At 53.0% G+C, this 25,798-nt stretch overlaps 1 protein-coding gene and 2 long non-coding RNA genes across 10 annotated transcripts; 2 read left to right on the forward strand and 1 right to left on the reverse strand.

The window, feature by feature from the left end:
* The first annotated feature begins 239 nt into the window (after positions 1-239).
* Positions 240-2,008, forward strand: LOC105261149. The gene is made up of 2 exons (XR_891025.4): positions 240-963; positions 1,216-2,008. It is a non-coding gene; the product is annotated as an uncharacterized LOC105261149 (long non-coding RNA).
* A 720-nt stretch (positions 2,009-2,728) lies between these two features.
* TMEM11 (transmembrane protein 11) lies at positions 2,729-17,137 on the reverse strand. Its single transcript, XM_003996354.4, has 2 exons — positions 16,986-17,137; positions 2,729-3,640 (listed from the first exon to the last, which is right to left on the reverse strand). Exons 1-2 carry the CDS (start codon positions 17,045-17,047, stop codon positions 3,124-3,126), a joined length of 579 nt encoding a protein of 192 aa, XP_003996403.1. The 5' UTR covers positions 17,048-17,137; the 3' UTR covers positions 2,729-3,123.
* An 89-nt stretch (positions 17,138-17,226) lies between these two features.
* Positions 17,227-25,252, forward strand: LOC102899862. 8 transcript variants are annotated; one of them, XR_006589342.1, is made up of 5 exons: positions 17,227-19,692; positions 19,839-19,973; positions 20,274-21,846; positions 22,174-22,391; positions 23,585-24,238. It is a non-coding gene; the product is annotated as an uncharacterized LOC102899862 (long non-coding RNA). The 8 variants fall into 8 exon arrangements; XR_006589339.1 differs by having other exon boundaries at positions 17,241-19,692; positions 20,274-20,591; positions 20,999-21,846; positions 22,174-24,238; XR_006589345.1 differs by having other exon boundaries at positions 17,241-17,869; positions 17,966-19,692; positions 22,174-24,238.
* The last annotated feature ends 546 nt before the right edge of the window (positions 25,253-25,798 follow it).

The following is a 25,798-nucleotide window of genomic DNA, read 5'->3' on the forward strand; positions in this document are numbered from 1 at the left end:
TCATTTGTTTTTTATCTTAAATTCCACATGTGAGTGAAACCATGATTGGAATACATTTATTCCATTGAATGTATATACCACATCTTCTTTATCCATTCACCAGGCAGTGGACATTGGGCTCTTTCTATACTTTGGCTACTGTCAATAGTGCTGCTATAAACATTGGGGTGCATGTGCCCCTTCGAATCAGCACTCCTGTGTCCTTTAGATAAATTCCTAATAGTGCAATTGCTGGGTCGCAGGGTAGTTCTATTTTCAGTTTTTGGAGGAACCTCCATACTGTTTTCCACAGTGGCTGCACCAGTTTGCATTCCCACCAGCAGTGCAAAAGGGTTCCTCTTTATCTGCACCAACATCTGTTGTCGCCTGAGTTGTTCATCGTGGCCATTTGGCAGGTGTGAGGTGGTATCTCACTGTGGTTTTGATTTGTGTTTCCCTGATAATGTCACTCTTGCTTTCAGATCGGTGTCTGAATACGAACATCTGCCGCCTGGGGTGGTGGTGGTGCTGTTCCAGTTTCTCCTTTCTGTCCTCAAAGCTTTGTTCTCCTCTCTCTCTTGCATCCTGGGATTCTGGGTATGCTTGAAAAGCTCAGTTCTGGATTGCTTCTGCCTGCAGATGAAGTTCAAAGGCACTTTCCACTTTGCTCTTCAGGTCTCCTGGTGTTTCACTGGTCCGAGGGCAGAAGCAGGCGCACCTGTGTTTCGTGCCCAGATCAGAGCATGGAAAGTACAACCAAGTGAGTTTCCAGATGGCAGCACCACACATCTGCGCACTGCTGAGCGGCCACGGCTCGCGAGTGACTGGATGGAATGGTGAGCGCGCAGCTGCCTGGGCGCACTGCCCGGCTCCTCGCAGGCTCCGTGGAAGGAGTCTCCCTTCTCTTCAGCGGGGCCTGACAGCTGCTGAAGCAGATGTGAACACTCTGGAGGGCGCAGATAGACTAACGAAGAGAGACCGTCCGTGAGTGCTTGCCAGGGTCTGCTCCCCCCGCATTCTTGACGAGTTGACCTTCACAAAGGCTCTTTGCTCTCCTGTGAAACCGGGGTGAGACTGGGCAGTTCCAACAAGACTCATGTAATTAGGTTAATTGCACGACGCATTCACAGAAATGGCACGCACAGGGCTCGTGTGTGGACTTTGCAGAGAAGGGCCCAGCCGACTTGGCCTTTGTTTCTTAGTTGGCAGTGACTTAAAAATTGCTGTTTCTTCCAGAGCATCGTGGCACGTCACAGAGGAGCACAACCCACTTGTCAGCGATGTCGAAGTGGGAAGGCGACGGGAACAGAGAAGCCGGCGCCCACAGAAGGGAATCCTTCCAGCTGCAGGAGGTGTGATCCTGCCGCTCCCCTTCCCAGCCAGTTTGGGGTGCGGCTCGCGTAGAGGCCTGGAACATGAGAGTCCTGCCCCGCGCTCCCCAGCAGTGCCGAGCCCTCACCCTGGCACGAGACCTGTAAGTGAGGTGGTGTCCCAGAACCTGGGCTAGTCCACTCGACAAGAATCAGTTTGTTGAGCGCAGCCTCAGGCACCTTGTTCGCACTTGGCCTCTTCTCCTGGTGAGGGCTTCTGCTCAGCCCTCAACCCACCGAGATGGCTACTTGTCCACTTCTAGCCTCCTGCCCCAGGAAAGCTGATGTGCAGGCAGAGCATGGGGCTCCCTTTCCGAACCTGGGCCGTTTATTACAAAAACACCTACCATTCCGGCCCAGCAGGCTCGGGAGCCGGCAGCCAGACACCCAAGGGACCGCAGGCACTGCACAATTGAGACCAGGTCTATTTGGGCTCGCTACCAATTCATCCTTTTGCTCCAGACGACAGACTGCCCCGTAAACGACACTGTGTACCCGACACCATTTTGCCACCCGGCATTTGAATGAGTGATTAGTACTTCTAGGCTCCTCGGAGTTACAGTTTTTCAAACCCTTTGTGGATGATGGACGGTCCATTTTGAAAGCTTTTCAAAGCTCTGAATCTCCCTTATAATAAAAAGCCCAGTCACTCCCTTTGAGCTCTGGACACCTCCGCATGCACCCCTTCATTATTCTCTGGTATCAGCTCTTCCTGGTAGAGCCTTTAAAACTAGGTTGCTTCTTGAAGATGGGCCCTTCAGAAAGAAGTACCATGTAGCTCTTCAGGGAGGACTGAGCAGGTCTTAGGAAGGCTGCGGTTAAGGCGGGGAACCGAGTGTCTTTGTGGAAAGGCCGGTTTCATTTATCCGAAACCTTACAGGGATATGGAGGATGGTGTGCAATCTGCCCTTTGCTGTGAGGGGGACACGGGACCTGACTGCTATGGAATGGGAACACTGAGACGGGCGCCGAGGGGAGGGTGCTTCCTCAGCCTAGGGCAGTGGGCTTGAACTCAGGGTCCGCCTCAGGAACAGCTCAGGTGCCGGATGTTCATTTGTGTGTCCTTCAAAATCAAAAGCTCTGGACAGGGGATCCAAGGCCTCAGTTCTCCACGTGGACCCAAACGGAAACCCAGTGACCTCTGGACCTCGTCACCTGATCCTACCACGTGGCCCGAGCAGCATTCAGCTGTGCTGGCCTTGAGAACGAGGCCGCCGTCAGAGGTGAACCGCTCTGGGGTCTGGGCCTGCCTTGTTCCGAGGCCCGTCCTTGCTGTGGATGGCGACACCAGGTGCCCACCGCTGCCCCGGGGCGAGCTACCACCCAGAGCAGACTGTGGGCAGCAGCTAGGCAGTCATGGAAAGAGAAGACACCCGAAGTTGAAATTCTCATAATTTTAATGGTCAATAGCTTCTGGTTGGCTCTGGATGGTACAGTTAAACAATATACTTAAAGACCTCCCCCCGCCCCCCGCAAGCGCATTCACATCCCCTCGGCAGCCGTGCCGCCAACACGCACCGCCCGGTCTTCCCAGACTTCCACCGCTCGGACCCCCTGCGGGTTATGGAAATCCACATCTTAGTGTAAGGAGTTGAAAAACCCTTGGTACGCCTGTGACCTGTGTTATTTTTTTAAAATAACAGATATTAAACCAAACACCTTCCCAGGCTCCGCCGCCGCCTCACAGAGCAAAAACCTGTTACTGTGGCAAATCTGAACACTCTGTGGTCTCTCGTGGGCCGGGCCGATTGCTTCTCTCCCTGTTCTACTGAAATCATACGGCATAGAGTTCGTAAATCTTCTTTACACAGTACACCAGGGCGGCGAGTGCTATCGTGTTGTGCAGTCTCTTTCTGTGCAGGTCGTCCTTCCGGACCAGCACCACCGGGGTGGACGAAGTGAGTGTGTGCAGGGGCAGGCGGGACAGTTTATAGGCGTCGTACTCCACTTGGTACTTGCAGCAAGGGTCAAACTGCCAGGAGATGCCGTAGAGGGTGCAACAGGCCAGGCTGAGCACGCCTGCGGGCAGGGAGATGTAGTGGGAGTAATCTAAGGGCAGCGCCAACGGGGTGAAGAGGCAGGCGGTGCCCGCCAGCACGGTGGTCTTGTGCAGGCAGTTGCCCACGGTGATCCAGCGGGCAGTCTCGTCGCCGATGCGCGTGGGCTCGATCACGATGTACTTGTACTGGGCTTCCAGGGCCTGCTCCAGCTCGTACTCAAACTGGTCTTGGGCGTTCTCCCCATTGTAGATCTCATGCACGATGTAACAGTCTGTGGCCGACAAGCTCACCCTTGGAGTGGGGGTGGGGTGGGGGGGGAGAGAGAGGAGATAGTTAGGCTGAGGGCACACGCACCACGCTTCGGCGCTGAGACGCCGCGAGAGGTTCGTGACTCAAGTCTGGGCCTGGCGCTCAGCAGAGAGCCTGAGCTCCTGAGGGCACCACATCTCACTTAGGAGTTAATCCTCCCTGGAACCCAATATGTAAGATAGGAAAGATTTTATTGTTTTTCTGAGAGAATGATTACTAGTGAAATGTAGAAAAGACACAGGAAAGAAGGGGTACCCAGCTCTCCAGAAGATGACAGCCTATGATGTGTACTGCGCCCGGGAGATAGCCTGAGGCAGTGGACAGATCCAAGTTCCCTAAGGAGCCCCAAGGAAGAAAGAATGGTTTCAGCCCGGATTCTTATCAACACAGAGGCCCAAGGTCGGCAGAGGGACACGTGCTCTTGGTTAATCACGGCGATTGCAGGAGGAGGCTTCTTTGATGGAAACCAACAGACCTGAGACCAACAGTGCCAAACACTCTGCCCTTTGCAAAGTTTAGAAGGAGTCAGCCCTGCCCTGCGGGACAAAAGATAGATAGATAGGGTCGCCTTCGCCTTGGATGATGGAGCACAAAACTCCTCCGGCCGTCAACAGAGGACAAGCTACACAAAGCCCCCACAGCCCTTCCCAAAGCCAGCAGCCTCAAGAACAGCAGTGACTCTGAAATTTAGTGTACGGATGACACAAAGGGCCCCAGAGGTTCTGGCCCATTCTTACCCTGGTCCTCCAGGACTCTGTAGGTGTTTACTGCCAGTAAATCCTCCTCTCGTTCGTATAAGAAACACTTCACAAAGACCCACTTCAAGTGGCTGAGCTGATCTGACGTCCCCCTGGGACTAGGGACGGGCGGCCTGACCCTCACCAGCGGAAGACAAATCTGGACGCTTACAGACAACTCAGCTCTGGGTCAAGGCCAGATAGTTGGCTGTGACCGTGGGCCACGGGGCAGCGCAGGCAGTTTCGGGATCCTATGTGAGGTCCCTCCAGTGCAGACTTTGCATCCAAAGCAGAGTCTTTCCACACCCCCTGATGGGCAAACCTAAATATAGACCTGTACACGCCTTGTCATTTCCATTTGGCTTGTTTCAGCCTGTCCAGATCTTTCCAAATCTCCATACTGCTGTCTAGTATATACTGTTTCTCCTAGTTTTGTGTTCTCTGTTCATCTGGTAAAAAGCCTTCTTTATACCAGCCTCTGAGAGGGCACTGCTAGACACGGCTCAAGGCTGGATCAAGTCACTTAACCCCTGTCACAGGCAGTGCAGAGCACCTCTCACACATGCCTCAGCGGCTGTGAAACAAGGTCACCCCCAGAAGCTCTGGGTCCTGGCCCTCCTTCAGAGATGAACGCGATTACATGTTAGATGTGGTGAAAATCAGGTTGTCATGGGCGCACTTCAAGGACAAAGGCCGGGCGATCAGAGCCCAAGACCACAGCGACAGACCCCTGAGCACTCCTTCCAGTTACTACCCCCAGGCAGGATTCAGCACAGTAGAAACTACTTTCAGCCAACAAATAAGCAAACCTAAGAGGCAGTTTCACTCTGTTAGGAAAATGCCTGATCAATACTCTCCTGTGGGCACATCAGAAAGGAAAAGTCACTTAGGGGCGCCTGGGTGGCTCAGTCGGTTGAGCAACCGACTTCAGCTCAGGTCATGATCTCGCGGTCCGTGAGTTCAAGCCCCGCGTCGGGCTCTGTGCTGACAGCTCAGAGCCTGGAGCCTGCTTCAGATTCGGTGTCTCTGTCTCTCTCTGCCCCTCCCCCGCTCATACTGTCTCTCCCTCTCAAAAAACAAATAAAACATTAAAAAAAAAAACAAAACAAGAAAGGAAAAGTCACTGGTAACAGGCTGACCGTGCCCCCAGGGGCAGGGGGAAGGGCATCCTCCAGGAGGGGCCTCCTATCCGGTGGGAAGCACTGTAGCAGAAGGCACGGGCTGGGACTCCGGCAGAGGGAAGTCTTTATCCTGAAAAGGTAACTGTAATTAAGCTGGGCTCAAGGAAGCCTCCTAATTAAATCACAGGCCCTAATTAACTGGCGTGCACTGGGGAGAAGTCGTTCCCTGGGGGTCGGACAAGAAGCCTCCTAAACATGGGACGTTGCCAAAGCAGCTCACCAGTAGTCAGGGCTGCGTCTCCACGATGGGTCAATGAGCTGTTTCCACAAGAGTCCACCGGAAGTTGAGAAAACAGGAAAAGTGGGGTTTGCCCTTTCAAGGCCTCCACTTGGTTTTCGTTCAGAGAGAGGAGATGGGGCTGTTTCAGTCCTTCCTCCCAGGCAGGACTCAGCACTTTAGAAGCCAGTTAGCAAACACGCCAACCTGAGAGGCAGGGTTTCACGCTGGTCGGGTAAGTCACTGGTAAGGGGCTGACTGCGCGCGCGTGTGCAGGGGCAGGGAGAGGGCTTGCTCCCAGGCCGCGCGTTCAGGTGGTGGAGAGGAGACACTTCCAAGGCCGTGTGTCCTGCTGACTATCAGAGCGAGGCCAGGGATGCCTTTCTGGCCACAAGGTTCCTCTAGAATGTTCAAAGCCGAACGTGGGTGTCAAGACTGGGATTATAGAATATTCCTGACCAAACCCAACTCGACCTCAGTACGGTGCCCTCTCTGCCCAGCACATTGTAGCCATCCTGAACATGGTGGAAAAAAGTACTGTGAGGCCCAATAAGAAATGCCTGTTGAAACCCCACCGACCTAGAACAGACTGCTCCATTCTGGAGACCTGTCAGCAGACATCCCACCTCGCCCTCCCCCAGCTTCTGCAAGCCCCGCCGGCATCCCTATCCACACCGCCTGCCTTTTCCCAGCCCGTCGCAGGGGCAGGCGTGGTGGGCACGGTACTCTCCTGCCCTTTGTTGACACAGATGAGTAGGTGTGTCTACGGGTCCCTTCGAGCCTGACCCTGTACCCTCCGGGTTCCTGTCTCACCGCTGCTGTCACGTGTGCCTGCGTCAGGCCCGACGGCACAGGAACGGACAGTGAGGGGACATGGCCGGCCGTCCACCCTCTGCCTTCCGGCTGCCGGCAAGTCACAAACACCACAGCTCAGAGGAGTGTGTGTGGACACGGGTTGGCTCCCCCAATATACACATCCAGAGCACGCCAGCTTCCTAAAGCCGCCGCGGCTTTCTGTGGGCCGGCCACCCCACTCCTACCCATCGCCAGTCGCCCACGGTGCAAAAACAAAAGAGCGTAAGCCACGCTGAAGTAACATCCCAGGGGCCTTCAAACAAGGCAGCCTCTGCAGCCAGTCCAGCAGGCAGGCACTGCCACACCACTGCCCTGACCCTCTCGAATCCTCTCAAAGCCAAACTACTCGGCCCAAATTCAGGAAAGGGATTCTTGTTCTTGTTTCATTGCCAAAGGATAGAATCTGAAGTCTGGAGAAGGAGATTTCCAAGATATGCAAGGAGACAGCAAGGTTCAAAACACACACACACACACACACACACACACACACACACACACACACACACACATTGGGGCCCCCATCTGTTAGAGGCCACCCCGTCAAGTACTCAACTTCCACCTGGCTGTGGCAGCTGGGGTGCCCTATGTGCCTGCAAACATAGGTGTTAAAAGCTGCCTGGACCACAGGGTTCAGTTCACATGGCTGCCACGGGCAGTTACTTCAGAAACCTGGTGGCTGACTACTCCCAGGAGAGAGGCATGTCCATCACCACCCAGGTACCCCAGGGCCCACCCACGTGTGGCTTGCTTGTTTCCGGGTCAAATGTAACCAACTAAAGAAGGAGCCTAGTTAGAAGGTTGCCCTGAACGATTTCAGAGCATTACCAGCCAACCCCCAACTTGAACCCTGGTATACAAGGGCATATGGGGGAAAAAAAAAAAAAAGCTAACTGGGAGTCTCTGGGGCTTAAGGGACTTCATTTGTGCTTTCCATGGCAGGTGTGTAATGACCAGTAAGAGTCCTAATAAAGAGTTCATGTAAAAAAAAAAGAGTATGAGAGGGAAAGAGCAGTGACGGAAAAGTATCTACGAGATCAGTGAAAAAGGCCAAATCCAGAACGGTGATTAGAGTATGCTAACTTTAGTGCACATGCTTGCTTTTACACGCATTTCTGGAAGTACAAAGACCTGAGAATTCTATCACTTGGGGAAGGCCATGGAGTGGCTCCAGAAAGGAGAGTCCCGTTTACCAAATGGCTTCTGAACCTTTCGAATTCAGCACGTTCCGTGGTACTTACCACGAAGTAAGGGTTACGCCTTTGCACACCCTCTGCCAGTGCTGAGATCGATGTGCACCGTTGAGCCCTTAACCAGCCTGTGGAGCAGAACATCAACCCATCTGAGCTGGGGTGGCTGCTACAGATGTGGCCTCAGGGTCACGGGCACTTGTGACCGGGGCTCTTGGATCCGCCTCCCTCCCTCTGCCTTCAACCACAGTGGGCCTGAGACCCTCCGCTCTCCTCCTCTGAATCTGTGCTCGCATCAGAGGGATCCCTCGGAAACACTGGCTTTGTGGTGAGAAGGTGGCCGTAATGAAGAAGCAACCTGACAAACTCCATTCCCTGGGTGCGGGCACCTTCTCTGCACAGCTGGCAGCCTGCCCGGCATGTGGCCCTGGGGTCCCCTGCATCACTGGGAAGCTTCTCTCAGAGGGATCTGAAATTACAGAAGTAGTCTCAAACATGGGATCCCCAAAGTCTGCAGATACCTCCCCAAAAGTCAGAGCTGCGCAAAAAAGTTCTGAGTGGCACTGTCCGAGAAGAGCAGAACTGATGGGAAGGGATCGATAAATTGAGCTGTTCCTCCACGAGAGGGAAACCGGAGGTACAGCTGAATCCCTCCCACGCAAAGCGAAGGAGAAAGCAGGTTCAGAACACACGCAGACGGACAGACACATCAGAAGCACACAGAATGCAAGGATACGGCATTTAGGAACGTTTTCGTGTGTGGTAACTAGGAAGAAAAACAAGGAAAGGACAATTCAGGAGCGAGGTGGCCTCTGCCTGCAAGAAGGGACATGTGCACCAGGGTAATGCTAGTTTTCTACTTCTTAGGCTGAGCGGCGAGCACGCAGGTTTAACTATCTTCAAATCACGGGGAAATACAGATGAAATTTCCTGTCCTAACCATTTGTAAGTGTGCAGCTCAGTAGCGTTAGGTCACATTGCTGGGCAACCAATCTCCAGGACGGTTTCATCTTGCGAAACTAAAACCCTGTCCCCGTTAAACGACAGCTCCCAGCCCCCACTCCCCACCTTCTACTCTGCGTCTCTGTGAATCTGATAACCTTAGGGACCACATGCAAGTGAAATCACATAGTATTTGTCCTTTTGTGGCTGGCTTAACGTAATGTTCTTAAGGTTCATTCAGGTTATGCAGCATGAGTCAGAACTTCCTTTCTTTTTAAGGACGAATAAACAATGTTCCATCATATGTATACACCGCACTTGTCTATCCATCATCCATCCATCGTGTTTGGGCCACTTCCACCTTCTAGCTATTAGGAATGTGGCGAACGTGGTATAAACCTACCTGCTCAACTCTCCGCTTTTAATCCTTCTGGATACGTATCTAGAAGGACTGTCGGATCATGTGGTCATTCTTTTCATTTTTTAGATTTTTTTAGAGAGAGGGATCCGCGTGCAGGTGTGTGAGCAGGGGAAGGGCAGGCAGAGAGAGAATCTTAAGGATATAGACTCCAAGCTTGGTGCAGAACCTGACTCGGGACTCAGTCTCGTGACTCTGAGATCGTGACCTGAGCCGAAATCAAGAATCAGACACTTAACTGACTAAGCCACCCAGGCGCCCCTAATTCTTCTCATTTTCTGAGGAACCACCACACCGTCTTCCACAGTGGGTGCATCATTTTATTTTTTAAAATTTATTTAGTTTGAGGGAGAGAGAACACGAGCACGAATGGGGGGAGAGGGAGAGAGAGAATCCCAAGCAGGCTCCGTACTGTCAGTGCAGAGTCCGATGCGAAGCTTTAACTCGTGAAGCCACGAGATCATGACCTGAGCCAAAATCAACGGTCAGTCACTTAACCAACTGAGTCACCCGCGTGCCCCACGGCTGCGTCATTTTATATTCCCACCAAAAGAGCATGAGGGTTCCAACTGCTCCACATCCTCACCAGAAGTTATTATTTTGTTTTTTAAAAAATGTTTTATTTATCTTTTGAGAGAGCACGTAAACAGGGAAAGGGCGGGGGGTGGGGTGGACGGTGGACAGAGGATCTGAAGCGGCTCTGTGCTGACACGCTGACGGCAGTGAGCCTGATGCGGGGCTCGAACTCACGAACCATGAGATCACGACCCGAGCCGAAGTCAGACACTCAACCGACAGAGCCACCCAGGTGCCTGTTGTTGTATCTCACTGTGCTTTTGATTTTTTTAATGACAGCGTTATTGAGACAGAAGTCACGGGCCACACAACTCACCCATTTGGAGTGTACAATTCGGTGGCTCAGCACGTGCACCAAGTTGTGTAACAAACAGCACAATCGATACTAGAATATTTCCATCACCCCAAAGAGAAACCCCACGGCTCCCCATTTCCCCCACCCCTCCCCAGCCCCCGGCAAGCACCCGTCCCCTTCCTGACTCGATGGACTCACCTATTCTGCACGTTTCATATAAATGAAATTATGTTTGTGGTCTTTTGTGACTGGCTTCTTTCATTTAGCATAAGGTTCTCAAAGGCCAGACGTATGGTAGCAAGTTTATGACTTTCCACATGTTAGAAACATACTTTGGGTCTGTTTAATATACAATTTTTAAAAATCCAAGACAAAACATCTGGAGGGAAGTATCAAAGATGCTATACGTGAAAAACGGTCAACAATGGTTTTCCCTGGATGGTGGCCTAACAGGTGACTGAGATTTTATTTTCCTTCATACGTTATCTGTATTCTTCAAAAAAGAAAACAAAGAATCATGGGTTTCTCTTATAACAGTGGGAAAATTAACTGTACGCATTTTCTTAAAAAGAAAAATCTTATTCAACAGCCCATATCCCTTGGGGTGACGAGGGCAGACAGCCACGGGCCCTCGGCAGCCAGAGGGAGCCCAGTTCCGGCTCCAGCAGCGTCTCTGTGCCCGCGGAGAAGCCCACGCTACCAGGGAAGCACCCCGCCACCGCGAGCCTGGGCACAGGCGGCATCTCGTGGCTGCGGCGTCCTGCCGGGGTCACACCCGTGTGGTCCTGCCAGAGAGGAGGAGGAAAATTCCACTTCCCTGTTCGCTCACGCAAGCCCCCATCACCTCCTGGTCGTGGCAGAACCAGAAGAACCTAATCGAACTGTGGCGGAAGCGCCTGCTTCAGACCTACGTCCCGGAGCGGGCCCGGGGCTCACAGGCAGGGCCCAGGCATGCGCTCCCTCCCACGTGACATACAAAGGATGTCAATCCTGAGCTCTGTGAAGGCAGAGTGTGTTTTCGTCACGGTATCCCCTGCACTGGGCCTGAATGTGACGGGTCACCGAAACGCACCGGCAGGGCGGGGCGCCCGGGTGCTTCAGTCGGTTAAACGCCTGACTTCCATCTCAGGTCGTGATCTCACCGTCCATGGGTTCGGGCCCCATGTCGGGCTCCATGCTGCCGGTGCGGAGCCTGCTAGGGACTCTCCCTCCCCCTCTCTCTGCCCCTCCCCCACTTATTTACGCTCTTTTTCTCAAAATAAATAAACTTAAAAAAAAAAAAAAGACAGTGGAAACTCATTTGAAATAACTGACAGGAGAAAATTACATGAAACTAGGTCCATATGTCAGGTTGCTCGCCGCCTAATAAGCACGGGGTCACCTATGCTCTGTGAGGTGCCGGACTGTCCCTCTAGCTCCCAGATCGAGGAGAACGCACTTTTGGCTAACCGAAAGGAGCAACTGCTCCCTCAGAGAGGGAGTAGGAGCCAGAGAGGCGGTAGGACTGTACGTTGTGGATTGAAAGCCCAACAAGGGGGCGCCCAGGTGGCTCAGCAGCTAAGCATCCGACTCCTGGTTTTGGCTCAGGTCACGACCTCAGGGTCCGTGGGGTTGAGCCCTGCGTCGGGCTCTGCGCTGACAGCGTGGAGCCTGCTTGGGGCTGTCTCTCGCTCTCTCTCTGCCCCTCCCCCGCTCACACTCCATCTCAAAACAAATACAAAAACTTAAAAAAAAAAAGTTGGAAAATTAAAAAAAAAAAACAAAAAGAATGGGGGCAATTAGTACAGAAAGACACAGGCAGGTAGCCCCAAATATTGAGGACAGTTCCAAACGGGCCGAGGAACTTCCAAAAGCACCTGACATTATCATCTGTTTCAAAGGAAGCCACCCGCGAGACCACACTTTCCTCCTCTGTACTCTGGAAACCGAGCAGCTCTCTGCCGTGGGAAGCACACAGCGCACCAAGGGTGGGAGTCAAGAGACCTGGATTCAAGTTCCCTCTCGGTTACTCACTGGCTTTGTATCCAAGGGCAAGACACCTGGCCGTTTCCAGCAGGGCCGCCCCGCGTCAACTAGGGCAGAGGCCTTACCTCTCCCCCAGGGCCACGGTGAAGGTGGAGCAGGGGTCAGGTGTGCACGCCAAAGTGACGGCCGCAAAGCACCGCCCCCATCTGAGGCCCAGGCGGCTGTTTACATTTAAATTAATTAAAACGACAATAAAAAGGTGCCCGGGTGGCTCGGTCGGTTGAGCGCCGGCTTGGCTTTGGCTCAGGTCACGATCTCACGGCTCGTGGGTTCGAGCCCCGCGTCAGGGTCTGCGCTGCTGAGCCTGCTTGGGATTCTCTCTGTCCCTCCCCGACTCGTGCGCGTGCTCTCTCTCCCTCAAAATAAATAAATACGTAAATAATCTTAAAAAGAAAACCGTAAAATAAAAAATCTAGTTGCTCAGACGCGGGAGCCACGCTTCCAATGCTCACGCACACGTGGCTAACGGCTACCCTCACGGACAGAACAGATCGGCAACGCTTCTGTGGTGGCAGAAAATCCTACTGAACAGCCCTGAGCTAGAGAACTCTTATGGCTACTGATTACTGGCTTTCCCAAGAACTCTGTGGCCCATCCAGTGGCTGCTGGCACCGGGGACCGAGCACAGTGGCAGCCGGGAGGTTCCCCTGTGCCCGCTCTATGGAGTACCTCCCGCCTCCTCCCGCGGCCCCCGCTCACTGAGGCCCAGGACACAGAAGCTAAACTCAGGCCTGGCTTCAGCCGCCTCCTCCCGTCCCTGGGTACAAGGCTGCCCCTCCGTTCTTCAGAAAGTCGGGCCCGCGCTGGAACGCGGCCTACGGGACTGAACCACTGAGGCACAAGTCAGCGCTGCCGGACTCCAGACTGCTCACGTAAATCAAGGAAAATGGAAAGTCGTGCCTAACAGGATGAACCCCAGCGGGTGATCTTAACACGCAACATCCAATTTCTGGGAGCAGAACGTGTGGCCCAGCCGTGCCGGGCTCCACCTTCTGGCGGCCAGCTGAGGAGGACCCACAACCGTCAAGGGCCGCACACCCAGAGACTTGGGGGCGGATGCCGTACCCGCGCGGCTCATCCAGACCAGGAGGAGAGAAACATTTTTACCACACGCTAGAGCCAGAACGGCAGTTTTCCAAGAGAAATAAAATACCCCAGACCCCTAAGGTGCCTCAGCTCTAAAAGGAAAGGATCAGACCAGAATGAGGAGAATGTCACTCCCGGAATGTGAGCCACCTGCCCACGTGGCTTGTGGCCCATCTGTTCGGCTGGCCTGGGAACTGCGCCCTCCACCAGCCATCCGGGAGCACGTCTGTCCAATTCACATATGAAACAAAGCGGCAGAAAGGAGGCCCAAGTCCTGGGGAATAAGGTGTGGTACGCAAAGATGGGGAAGCAGTCCCGTGGCACGGGCCGCCTAAACACGCCGACGGCTGCACAAGCCAGGGGAGAGGAGGGCCGCGAAAGGTGATCTCACACTACAACCTGAGCGTTTAGTCCAGTTTGCACGGCCCTCTGAACACCCCAGGTCTTCGGACAGCGCCGCTGCCTGGTACCATGGTCAGAACCAGATCAAGGACATCTTCACATGATGAGAGAAACAGGAGCTGACAGCACGTGGCTATACTCCCATTCCAACAATCACGGAGAACTCAGGGATGCTCAGAGGCCCTGAGGGAGTGAAGAGAAGCAGCCCGAGTGGGACAGGAGGGACCGTCTGTGAGCTGGTCCGCGTTGGCACCCGAGTGGCAGAACACACAGATGCCTGCACTGTGCCTTCCTAGATGGGCAAGCGTGTCTCAAAGACGCCGACGGGACAAGTGGCAATCTGTGTCGTGTGCTCGCTGCCAGGGTGCTGAATTTTGGACAAGAATTCAGGTTACAGCTCAGAGTGTGATGTTCTTCATTACAAACACTGTTGATTCCCTGGATTTAATGGAGCGGAGAGAAAAATCAACATGCAAGCAGCTATCATTTTGCTATTTCTTACCCCTCTCCTACTTTAGTCTAGACCAGTATTGTTGTATCAACAAAACTTTCTGCAGTGATGGATGTGTCCTCTATCTGTGCTGTCCAGTGTGGTAGCCCCAAGCCACATGTGGCTACTGAGCACATGAAATGTGACTATTGTGACTGAGGAGCCGAATTTTTAATCACTTTTTACTTTTATTTTTTTAAGGAATCTCTACACCCAACGTGGGGCTTGAACTCACAGCCCCGAGATCAAGAGTTGCATGCTTTACCGACTGAGCCAGCCAGGAGCTCCTGTTTTTAATTACTTTAAATTTAATTGCCACATGTGACTAGTGGCTACTGAATGAACACAGCTCTAGAGTCAAGAACCAGGTAAAGAATTCACACATTGGGTATTCTAAAGTGGACCGTCATTAACGCTGTCTTGTGGACAGTCTGGCACTAGGCAGGGCCTTTAAATACAAGTCGTGCTTTGGAGTCTGCAGGCCCTGGCGAATCTGGAAAGTTTGCCCAAAGTGTTGCTCTACTCCAGCCCCTGCCCCAAACCAGGCAACGTGTCCTTCAGTTTCAGCATAAAGCAGACTCCAACTAGGTGTGTCAAGCAATTCTAGAAAGCGGTCTTACAATGTGAAGCTGAGATTTGAGTCAGCATGAATGTGACATGGAACAAACTCATTTAAGAGGGCCATAAACAGCCTATTTCCGACGCTGGAGCCAATAATATGCTTGGGCCTCTTAATCTGCGGTGCTGGGCAATCAATTAATCCAGCCTGCCCCACCCGAACACTCTTTCCGCCCACTGAGCAGGGATGGAGGCGTGCCCAGAAGTTAGCTAGCTGGCCCAGCAGCGGGTTATGTTTCCATCCCCTGCTCAGCGTGGGAGGATCTTTGGGAAACCGGGCTCCGGCAAATGTCCCCTCCAACAGAGCCCCGGTAGGGCCTCGCAGCAAAGGCAAACAGAGGGGCTCCCCGCAGCCGCACCACGTTATCTGGAAGAAAGAGAGATGGTACCACCCGAACCACAAAACCTGACACCCCGACCCTGGCTCACATACAGCATCTGCATGAGTGAGTAGTTCCAGGCCAAAGGTCGCAATCTGAACACCTAAGGAGACCAGGCAGGTAACTGCAGTGAGTCGAGCCGTCAGGTGAGTAATGAACTAGAGAGTACTTGCCTTGGCCAAAAATGTCGGCCACCACTCAGCTTTTCGAGGAGAGTTTTATGTGAAATCTTTCAACTTCTAAGTACTGGCAACTAACTTAAATTCTTTTTTAAAACTGATGGTCAACAGTCAAGGGCTGGATTCAGCCTCTGGGCTGCTGGTTTGCAAACTCAGTTTTGAATTAATGCTGGTCTCCAACCAAGGAGAAAAAAATCCCCAGTATCTGATTTCTTAGATCAATAAAAGCTTAACTTGTGCTGGCACGGCCCTTGGATGATGTCTGGGGCATCCCCATTTGGCCCTTTCAATTGTTTTTGTCCAGTAAGGAGAAATGCCTTTCAGATACTCTTGAGTTTTCTAAACAGGTTACTTCCTATTACTAAAGGATTAATGTTCAGATTGAAGACCTTGAAGACGTTTGCCAGGTTTAAAGACCATCTGGAAACCTTTAACTTCTTCCTATGGTCTGATCTAAGAAATACCAGATGACAGTTGGAAAAACAAAAATATCTGCTTGCCATTCACTGCTTTTCCAAGGAAGAGGAAATGCAGAACCGATACCGTTGGATAACTCTGAGCTTAAGAATAAAATGCAAGCTGGTTTATCACAACTATCAAAAAGGAATCTTCTGAGCTGAGAAAGCCATCTGCACTAAACAGCAATGAACGTGATAGAATCAAAGAAAAGGAAAAGGAGGGTAGTTGAGAGAAAGGGGGGGGGGTGAGGGGAGAGAGAGAAAGATAACTTTTCTGTTTAATAAGCCTCTCCAAAAAGACAAAAAAAAAAAAAAGCAAACACAAAACTTTCCTGCTGACCTCTGCTATACCAACCAAGCCATAACAAAATGGACTGAGCAGTCGAATCCAGGTGATTCCACCAATACACATCCTTTCCCAAATTTCTGGTAGCTGAACAGCTAGCTTCTAGTGGCTTCTACTAGGTGACACTGCTTTCCTGAAGCAAAAACTGTAAATTCAACAAGAAACATGAAAACTATTCCAATCTCATCTTCTAGAAGTCAGTTCTACAAATCGAGATCCACCTTGGAAGACACAAGTCCCTAGCTCCGTACCCACACACCATTCATTAGGAAAGGTCACTTCAAAGGACTTCTACGGCAGGGGCGCTTGCAGAGAACCCACGAAAAGTCGCAAACATCGAGGGTTCGAGGAAGCGGCCGGTTCTCGGCCCGGGAGACAAACTGGGGAAGGTTAAGGCTCCCCTGATAAACGTGCAGACTGCACTGCCCTGCCCGCAGCTGGCCCACTTAGTGAAGGTTTCCCCTTCCTTCTCTCCTCCCCGAGCTATTCCTCGCCACGTCAGGGGTCGCGGCCAATATGACCACGCTCGTGGCCAGGTGGGACGGGAGCTTCGGTCGCCGCTCGGCCGCGGGATGCTAGGCGGGTCCCTCGGGCCTGCGCGGGGCTCCGGATCCTTCCCGCGTGGCCCGGCCTCGATCCCCGGCCCGACCCCGTACGGCCGCGGCCCACTTCGCCCGGCCCCGCCATCGTCACCTCCCCTGAACCCTCCATGGAGACAGCCTCAGCCCAGCTAGAGGGGGCGCCGGCTCCCACCCAGATCCTGGGTCGGCCCGAGCAGGAACCCCGCGTGCCCCGCAGGGGTACGAGGGCGAGTGGGCGAGAAGGGGGAGCCCGGGTACGAAGGCAGGGACAGCGGTGCGGCTCCAGGAGGCTTTACTGGCTCCCCGGCTCCTAAGCCACTCGTCCTGGGAGAGCAACAGGCCCCCGGATCTCACCTCTCTCGGGCGCTGCCGCCACTGCTGCCCGGGCCAAGACGCCTCCTTCCCCAAGCGGCCATCTTGGAGACACTCTGCTCGCAAATGTCTCGCGCCAAGACGGCCTCGGGACAGCGGGCGGACTGAAGGGAAATGTAGTCCGGGCCACATTCCCGGACTGCCCGGGAGGTGAAAATCGAGCCCCCACGGGACTACAATGTCCACAATGCATCGCGCGCGCCGGAAGCACCGCCTCCTTGACGTCGCCTGGGAAATGTAGTCCTCAAACCTTCCAGCAGAAGGAGGCACTCTGGGAGGAGTTCTATTCAGGACACCTTTTTAGAAATTAAAATTCCCAAAGTTCACAGGCTAGGAGTTACAGCGCCCACCCGTTAGTACGGCCTTGGGCTTCAAGAGCAAAGCGCAGAAGGAGAGTGGAAAGGAAAGTGCCTACAACTCCCAGAGCGCCACGCGGGAGGCGTCCCGGCGCTGCCCGCTGCAGTCGCCGAGCGGCGCCGCGCTTTCTGTGAGGCCCGCCTGTCGCTTGCCGGTCCTACCCGCGCTCGTCGCCCTCTCGCCCGCCCCGCAGCCGGCGCCTCGGTCTCGCCTTCCGCGAAGGCGGCCCGATCTGCCCTTCACAGCCGCCTCTGTCCACTAAGGTCACCGAGGGGCCCGAGGCGCCACCGGCCCTTCTCGGAGGCCCTCGCTACTCCCGCTCCATTCCCCCAAATGCTCTGGACTCCCGGGATGCTCTGGGGACAGGACAGACGCGGTCCCTGCTGCCACGAAAGTCCCTGCTTGCAGACTGTTGGAATTGAGAATCTCGAAGCAGAGAAGAAGAACTACAACACGCGATCATTGCTATGAAAGAAACATGGTCCCGTAGAGAGAAAAGCCGATTTTAGGTGGGCCAACTCAGGCCCTTTGGTCTCCACCACGCCTCCCACCCGTGTCTTGGTGCGGGGACGTGAGCATAATCGCATATTTCCGTGTCTTTGAAGGTATATGGGGGGCAACACCCCCGCCGCCCCCCGACGGGATCCCTGCACAGGACCTGGCATTTCCCTGCCTGGACGCTGCTGTAAAGTCAGGAGAGACTAAATGGAAACCACGGATTCCTAGATGCGGCTCCCGTGAACCTTTGGGCTATTTGGGGGGAACCTTTGCAGTGTTTGAACTTATAGGCCCTCTCCTGCTTTCCACAGACAATGTTGCCAGACACATTAGGGGGCTCCGTAAATATTTGAGCACCTCTTAATATGTCAAAATGTCCAGATTCAGAGACAGGAAGAAGCACAGCGCTCCCAGCATCCAACTCTGGCGGGGCTCAGCAAGCCTGGGCAGGGGGTTGGCAGGTGTAGAAGGCACTTTTACCACTGAGGATTCATCCGTATTTCCTTCCAGCTCACATTCTGCGGTAGATTTAAATGCTTGAAATCCTCTCACAGTCCCTCATCACCTATACGATGAAATTCAAGCTCCTTAGCACAATTTGGAAGCCCTTTCGCGGTTTGGAGGTTGTCTAACTGACCAGGTTCAACTGCCTCTCCTTGCCTGGAACTTGCCAGGCTCGCGAATTCAGAACATTTGTAGGTCCCTCGTTGTTTCATGTTTTCCCTAAAATTCTTTGTCTCCCAGCCAACAATCCTTTGTCCGTCCCGCCCCCCCCCCCCCCAACTATCCTTTAGACTTGAGTCTGGTCCCTCAGAACTATCTGCTCTTCTTGAGGGTTTCTGGGGATTCTAGAACAGCTGGGGTTGAAGCATGGCTCCCCATTCTGGATCTGGGGCTGCTTCTAGAACCTGCTTCTCACAGCTTCCTTGTTGGCCAAGCAGTGGTGATATTAGTACCTCTCCTCACACAACTGCTATGGACATGATATAGGATGATACGGGTATGGAACTTATCCAGATAAATGTTAGATAAGGTAACAAGAACAGCCGATGGCTATGTGTGCCAAGCCCTGTTCAAAGTGTTATATGTTCCAAGTGTCATATGTTAAGTGATTTAACTCTTCTCATCTTCACAACAGCCTTGTGAAAGTCTTATCAGCATTCTCATTGTGCAAATGAGGGAACCGCCCAAGTGACTTTCCAGGGTCACCCTGCCGGGTCAAGAATGGTGCCAGGAATTGAACCGAAGCTGTCCGATTGCAGAGATCACACCATGCTATGGTGCCTCTCAGGAAAAGCTCTGGAAACGCCACCTTCGTCAACGAGGACAGGTCCCAGGCCAGTGTCTAAAGCACAGAGGAAATGTTAAGTGCTCCAATAGCTGTGGACCTACCATGATCTTCCCATCTCCCTGGCTCTTGCGCTTAACTTCTAGCAGGCCATCTGCTTCCAGTCTGCTGACTTGAGCTGAGATCCTGCCCTCACCCCCCAGAATGTTGCCTCTTGATCACTGATAGTGCACAGACATCTTTGGGAAGGTTCATAGGGAGGCTGGTTCACTCAGCTCGTAGCAACTGAGCACCCAGTTACTGAGGGTACATCCTGAATGGTGGGAATTGAAATTCCTGTGGGCTCCTGCGCAGTGGAGCCTCCTGAAGAGACCCCTGAACTGCTAACAGACAACCAGCTGGTGGGAAAGGTGGGGCCTCGCTGGAGCTCAAAACTAATGGCACTTCTCGTGCACCCTTTTCACTCATTCATTCTTAGAGCCAACAAGTATTGAGTGCACATTCAGTGCCAGGTACTCTCAGGCACCAGACACAGCATTTAGTAAGGTAAGTACTATTCCTGGTCTCATGGGCTTTCCAGTGTGAGTAAATATTTTCAGAGAATTTCTAAGAAGAAATCAAGCAGGGTGGTGTAGAGTGGCTTGGGGATTGTGGGTGGCTACCGGAGCTCTCAAGAGGTGACGTTTACACAGGACCTGAATGGAGAGAAACAGTGTGCACATGTAGACCTAGCGACAGAATGTTCTGCACAAGAAGAGGTGTGAAGGCTCTGGAGTGTGAGCAAGCTTGATGTGTTCCAGAAATGAGATGAGGATACCTGGAGCATGGTGAGGGAGGAGAGGTGCTGGGTTTGCCTTTGGTTAAGTCACTTCCTCTCTCTGAATTGCAGTGTTCTCATCTGTAAAATGGGTGTAATTTTACCTATGTGTTAGTGTCTAGTGAGGGGGTGGGGAAAGTCACCCTAGGTATTTCAGGCAGAAGGAATGTAATACGGGGCATTGTTTACAGAGGTGTTGGGAGGGCAGGAGGAGCCAGGGAACAATGAGGACACCCACAGATTAGTAACTGGAGGGAGCGGCTGTGGCCCCTAAGACCAGAGGAGCAAAAGGAGAAACAATGTTTCCCAGAACCGTGATTCCTGCTGGAGCAGGAATTGAGAGCCACACCCTCAGGGGTGCTACTGTCACACAGCTGCTGTCACCACCACGGCCTGAGGGGCCACCAGAATCCTGGGCTGGGATGGCTCCTCCCTCCCTCCTGTCTTCTGAAGCCCTGCTGGTGCCTCCTGGAGGCAGGGTCACCTGACCAGGGCATCTGGGAAATGAGGTTTGCAGGCTCCCGGTCCTGGCTGCGAAGAAGAGCCTACAAAGGCAAGCGCAGGATGGGAACCACAGACGCCATTCCCACACCAGCCACTGCACACTTCTGTACGAGGAGGGAAACAAGTATGTGTTCAACAAATTACTGCACGGATGCTTCATAGCACGTAGTAGGCATGCGGGAAAGGCAAACAGCAACACCTTTAGTATAATATATTATACTAAACACCTTTATATAAACACCTTTCGTATAATATTTTAACGTGAAGGTCTGAACTTCTGATGTGAGGCATCAAAAATCAGCATTTTTAAAATAGAATTTTAAATCCGAATGGGTGATGTATTCACCCATCGAATTCAAATTGCAAAGCAATATGCGGCGAAGATAAGTTTCTCGTATCCTGTCTTCTCATTGCCTCATCCTTGACTCCTCCTAAAGCTATCGCTGGTTCCTTTCTTCTGTGTCTACGGATCGTCCAGACCGGGGCAAGGGTATGCGTCTATTCAAAACAACTGTTTTCTTTGACCCACAGGGTGCGTGCCACGCACACAGCTCCGGGACTCGCGTTTCTCTCTCCACCGAATCTTGGAGGTCGCTCTCAGCACACACCACTTTGTCTTACCAGCACCATGATTTTCCTAGCCAGCCTCCTGTAGTCTTTTACCGTTTCCGAGAGGGCTGCGGTGCGTACGCTTGCACAACTTCCTAGTGCCCGTGCGCATGTCTTCCTGTGGGATCATTTCCGAAAGGGAACTTGCTGGGTCAAAGGCTGTGGGCGCTTGTCACTGTGATAAATACGGCCCGACCGTCCTCCGCTCCCACCAGCGGGGGCTGTTTTCCCGAAGCGTCATCGGCACCCTCTTCACGCCGCCCCCTTGGAGGCCCCAGACGTGGAGGGACAGAGATAAGCCCTCCCTGCTGTGCCCTGTCTGGATTCCTGACCCACAGACTGCATGAGCAGGATCAAATGGCTGCTGCTCTATGCCTCCGTGAAGTGGCCGGTTACGCGGCAGTAGGCAGCTGGAACAGCCCCTTCCTAAACTCCTTTTGGCACAGCTCTCCACTTGGTGAGACAAAAGTGGGCCTACCTGTGCTCCCTGCTGCAAAAGCGCAGTCGTTAGCCCAACTGCAGCTGGCCAGTGTCCTTCCAGGATGTTCCTGGGGAGCCTCCGTCATCCCACCCATCGGCAGGCCACCTCGGATGCAGAAAAGGCCCCGGTGTGTGTGCAGAAACCGCACTCTTCGGGAACCCCCAGCACATGCCGTTCACGCCCGTTGAGATAAAACAGTTGCCACAGCTTCACACAGCGAGTCTGGGAAAGGCACAGATCGCTCCTAATTTATCTTCTTGGTGGAGACTGATAGTGGTCAGCATGAGCGGTGAGCCTACTTAGCAGTTGTGGTGATCCATGGGAGGTATGTCACTCGTTCATTTGTCACCTAATCCTTGCTGAGCACCTGCTCTGTGCCAGGTTGTGAAAAAGCCCTGGTGACAGAGGAATAGATGGATGAGGCCGCTGCCTTCCATCAGCCCTAGTTCAGGGCTGGGGCAGACGGGGCAAGGATACCGAAGGGTGACGCGAACGGGTGACATTCCAGTGTTGGTTTTTTAAGTTCGTTTAGAGAGAGCGAGCGTACATGTGAGCGGGGGAGGGGGGGAGGGAAAGAGAGAGAGAATCCCAAGCAGGCTCTGTGCTGTCACCGCAGAGCCCAGTGTGGGGCTGGATCCCGTGAACCGTGTAATCATGACCTGAGCTGAAACCAAGAGTCGGACGCCGAACCAACTGGGCCACCCAGGTGCCCCTATGGGAACGTTCCCGTGTTGATATGAGGAGGAAATAGGCAAACTGGGCCAAGATGGTTTGGTAATAATAGTGCCTTTTTGCAGTGCATCGTATGGCCTGCGCCTCCCTCGGGAGCATGAGGTAGGCAAGACATCCATTCGTATATTGATTTCGCAGCCGGACTGGGGCTGGGGGATGGCAGGGGAAGGGAGGCGATTCAGGATATATTCCCAGGACATTGAAACATACTGTGTATTCATTCGCTAGGGCTGCCACAACAAAGTACTACAGACCGGTCCTCACATGACCTCCTGTGCGCATGCGCGCGCGCACACACACACACACACACACACACACACACACACACACACTCCTCGTGTCTCCCTGTGGGCCCAGATTTTCTCTTCTTCTGAAGTAGCCAGTCAGATCGGGTCAGGGCCACCCATGTGACCTCATTTCACCTCACTTGCCTCTTTAAAGACTATCTCCAATACAGCCCCATTCTGAGGTCCCGGACTTCAACATATGAATTTTGGGGTGACACAACTCTGCCCAGAAACACACTGTTGCCTAGTTTGGACTGAGGCCACCATATGTAGCAAGTCTCTGTGCCCTGCGGTGACCGTTGCCAACATCCAGCCTAAAAGAAGTTGGCGATCCAAAGGAACATTGATTCGGGACAAGGACGTGTGGGGTGACGACACTTGCCCTGGGCCCCGTGGGTTGGGCTGCTGTGGGCTGGTGGGTGGCTGCACGCGAAGCTGTCTAAAAGGCACCCGTGCTCTCGCCAGCACTATTCAGTCACCAAACGATGGAACTACCCACGGATGAATGGATAAACCCACACGATGGAGTATTATTTGGCCATTAAAAAAGTGGGATGAAAATGTTCTGGAAGCAGGCAGACGTGATGATCGGCATTTGTGCCAGACCCTTAGTCCACCCTCACTAGTGCTCCTTGATGGGTTCACTCTTTGAGCACTGAAATATATTTATTTAAATGGGAAACTCTATGTGACCATCCAAATGTAATGTCTGTATCATAGGCAGGACCTTACAAAAATAAATACAATAAAACAACAAAAAAAAGGTTATTAGATTCTAGTTAGATATTGTCGCTCCCCTAAAGCTCCCTCAGAAAGGGGGGCACTTGCCCCCTAGGTGAGATGTTGCCATTTAACTCTGGGCTCCGCACGACCCAGGACCACCTTGCTGGCCAGCCAGCCTTTGAGGAAATACAGCCTCACACTAAGTAAGGAGCACTCCCCAAATCCCAGTGGGGGGGCAGGGGAGGATTTCTCACTCTCTCTCTTTCTCTCTCTCTCTGTATCCAGGCCTGAAAACACAGGCTTCTTGTTCATATGCCTGACCTGCAAATGGACTGGGCTGCCTGGATTCCTCACAGAGAGGGTCCCAGAGACACTCCGTGAGATGTCCAAGCCCGTGAAGTGGGAGACCTGGGTTTGCGTCCTGACTCCGGCACCTAGAGGGGACTTAACTGTTCGCTCATTCGACAAACATTCCTACGCTCCAAAGACTGTGCGGCAGCGGGGGGCAGGGGGGGGCTGGCAATGCACAAGGTGGGTGCAGTCCTGCTCTTTGGGAGCTTTTATTTCAGTGGCAAGAGTTGGTCAACAAGCAAGGACGCAAGGAAGAAAACTCCAAGTAGTGATGCAGGATCAGAATAAGATGGGGAAATGAGGTGAAGGGTGCCCAGGGAGGCACCATTAGATGGCGAGGTCAGGAAGGGCAGCATCCACCTTTCCTCTTGCCTAGAATATGGCTGTGATGCCTGCAGGTATGGGAGCCATTTTGTGACCAGGAAGCAACAATCAGGAGGGCAAAAGTCAGCATAGAAAGGGGATGTAGACGGGGGGGGGGGCGCCTGGGTGGCGCAGTCGGTTAAGCGTCCGACTTCAGCCAGGTCACGATCTCGCGGTTCGTGAGTTCGAGCCCCGCGTCAGGCTCTGGGCTGATGGCTCGGAGCCTGGAGCCTGTTTCCGATTCTGTGTCTCCCTCTCTCTCTGCCCCTCCCCCGTTCATGCTCTGTCTCTCTCTGTCCCAAAAATAAAAAAATAAAAAATAAAAAACGTTGAAAAAAAAATTTAAAAAAAGAAAGGGGATGTAGACGACAAAAAGAGCCTGGGCCTTCAGTAACCTCACAGCACCACCGCACAAGCCCCGGACCTTTCTCCTCCAGACTTTCTAGTACATAAGACAAAGGAAGTGCCCCTGTGAGTTGGGTTTTCCTAACAGCTGAACACATGTCTAATGACAACAGATCTAAATGACAAGATTAAATGATGGTAATGTGTGGAGGAAGAAGACTTCAGGTAGAGGGGACAGAAGTACAAAGGCCCCGAGGCAAGGACAGACTCGAAGGATCTGAAGAACTGAAACAAGGTCAGTGCGGCTGAAGTGGGAGGAACCTGAGGGACACGGGGGGAGCAGGGGCTGCTTCGGGTCCCTCGGATGGTACCCTTCACACAGCGGGAGGGCAGTGGAGTGTTTGGAGCAGGACAGAGACGTGATCTGACTGAGGTCTTAGATCTTTCTGGCTGGGAGACCATATGGTCAGGCAAGGGAGGCTGGGCTCCGGCCTAGGCTGGCTGTAGTGGAGATGGGATCTGGGGGCCATGTGTATACACACACACACACACACACACACACACACACACCACATGGGGCCCTCTTCCACCCAGACAGACTCCAGTTTGAATCCCGACCCTGCCACTCGTCAGCTGTGGGATTCTGGGACAGGTGACCGAAACACTCCGAACCCACTAGTTTCTCTGTCTTACCCCCCTGTTGTGGCCTAGGTTCTGTCCTGCCCTCCTAAGCTGCCTTCCTACCCGCAGCCTTCACCTTGCAATCCTTTCTCCACACTGCAGCCGCCAAGATTCCTTTAAAATAAATATGAAGGGGCGCCTGGGTGGCGCAGTCGGTTAAGCGTCCGACTTCAGCCAGGTCACGATCTCGCGGTACGTGAGTTCGAGCCCCGCGTCAGGCTCTGGGCTGATGGCTCGGAGCCTGGAGCCTGTTTCCGATGCTGTGTCTCCCTCTCTCTCTGCCCCTCCCCCATTCATGCTCTGTCTCTCTCTGTCCCCCAAAAAATAAATAAACGTTGAAAAAAAATTAAAATAAATATGAACATGGCTGGGGCGCCTGGGTGGCTCAGTTGGTGAAGCCTCTGACTTTGGCTCAGGTCCTAATCTCACGGTTCGTGGGTTCGAGCCCCGCGTCGGGCTCTATGCTGACAGCTCAGAGCCTGGAGCCTGCTTTGGGTTCTGTGTCTCCCTCTCTCTTCCCCTCCCTGCTCACGCTCTATCTCTGTCTAAAAAATAAATACACATTAAAAATAACATAAGATAAAAATGAACATGGCACTTCCCTGCTTATAACCCTTCGATGACTCCCCATAAGCCTCAGCAACAAATCGAAATGCCTGACCGGACCGGGCCTCTCTGTTAGTCTGACAGAGAGACTGCACAATGCCTCAGAGATCAGATGTACAAGCTGGGTGCTCCCTCCCCGCAGCCAGCTGCTTC

The sequence above is a fragment of the Felis catus genome, chromosome E1 (assembly GCF_018350175.1).
Source record: "Felis catus isolate Fca126 chromosome E1, F.catus_Fca126_mat1.0, whole genome shotgun sequence".
NCBI classification, from domain to species: Eukaryota; Metazoa; Chordata; class Mammalia; order Carnivora; family Felidae; genus Felis; species Felis catus.

What these genes read in the sequence shown, in the direction of transcription:
- TMEM11 (XM_003996354.4), bottom strand. Translation starts at nt 17,047, where the DNA reads ATGGCCGCTTGGGGAAGGAGGCGTCTTGGCCCGGGCAGCAGTGGCGGC. An exon ending in GGCGGCAGCGCCCGAGAGAG is followed by an intron (nt 3,641 to 16,985) that starts GTGAGATCCGGG and finishes CCCCACTCCAAG; the next exon opens with GGTGAGCTTGTCGGCCACAG.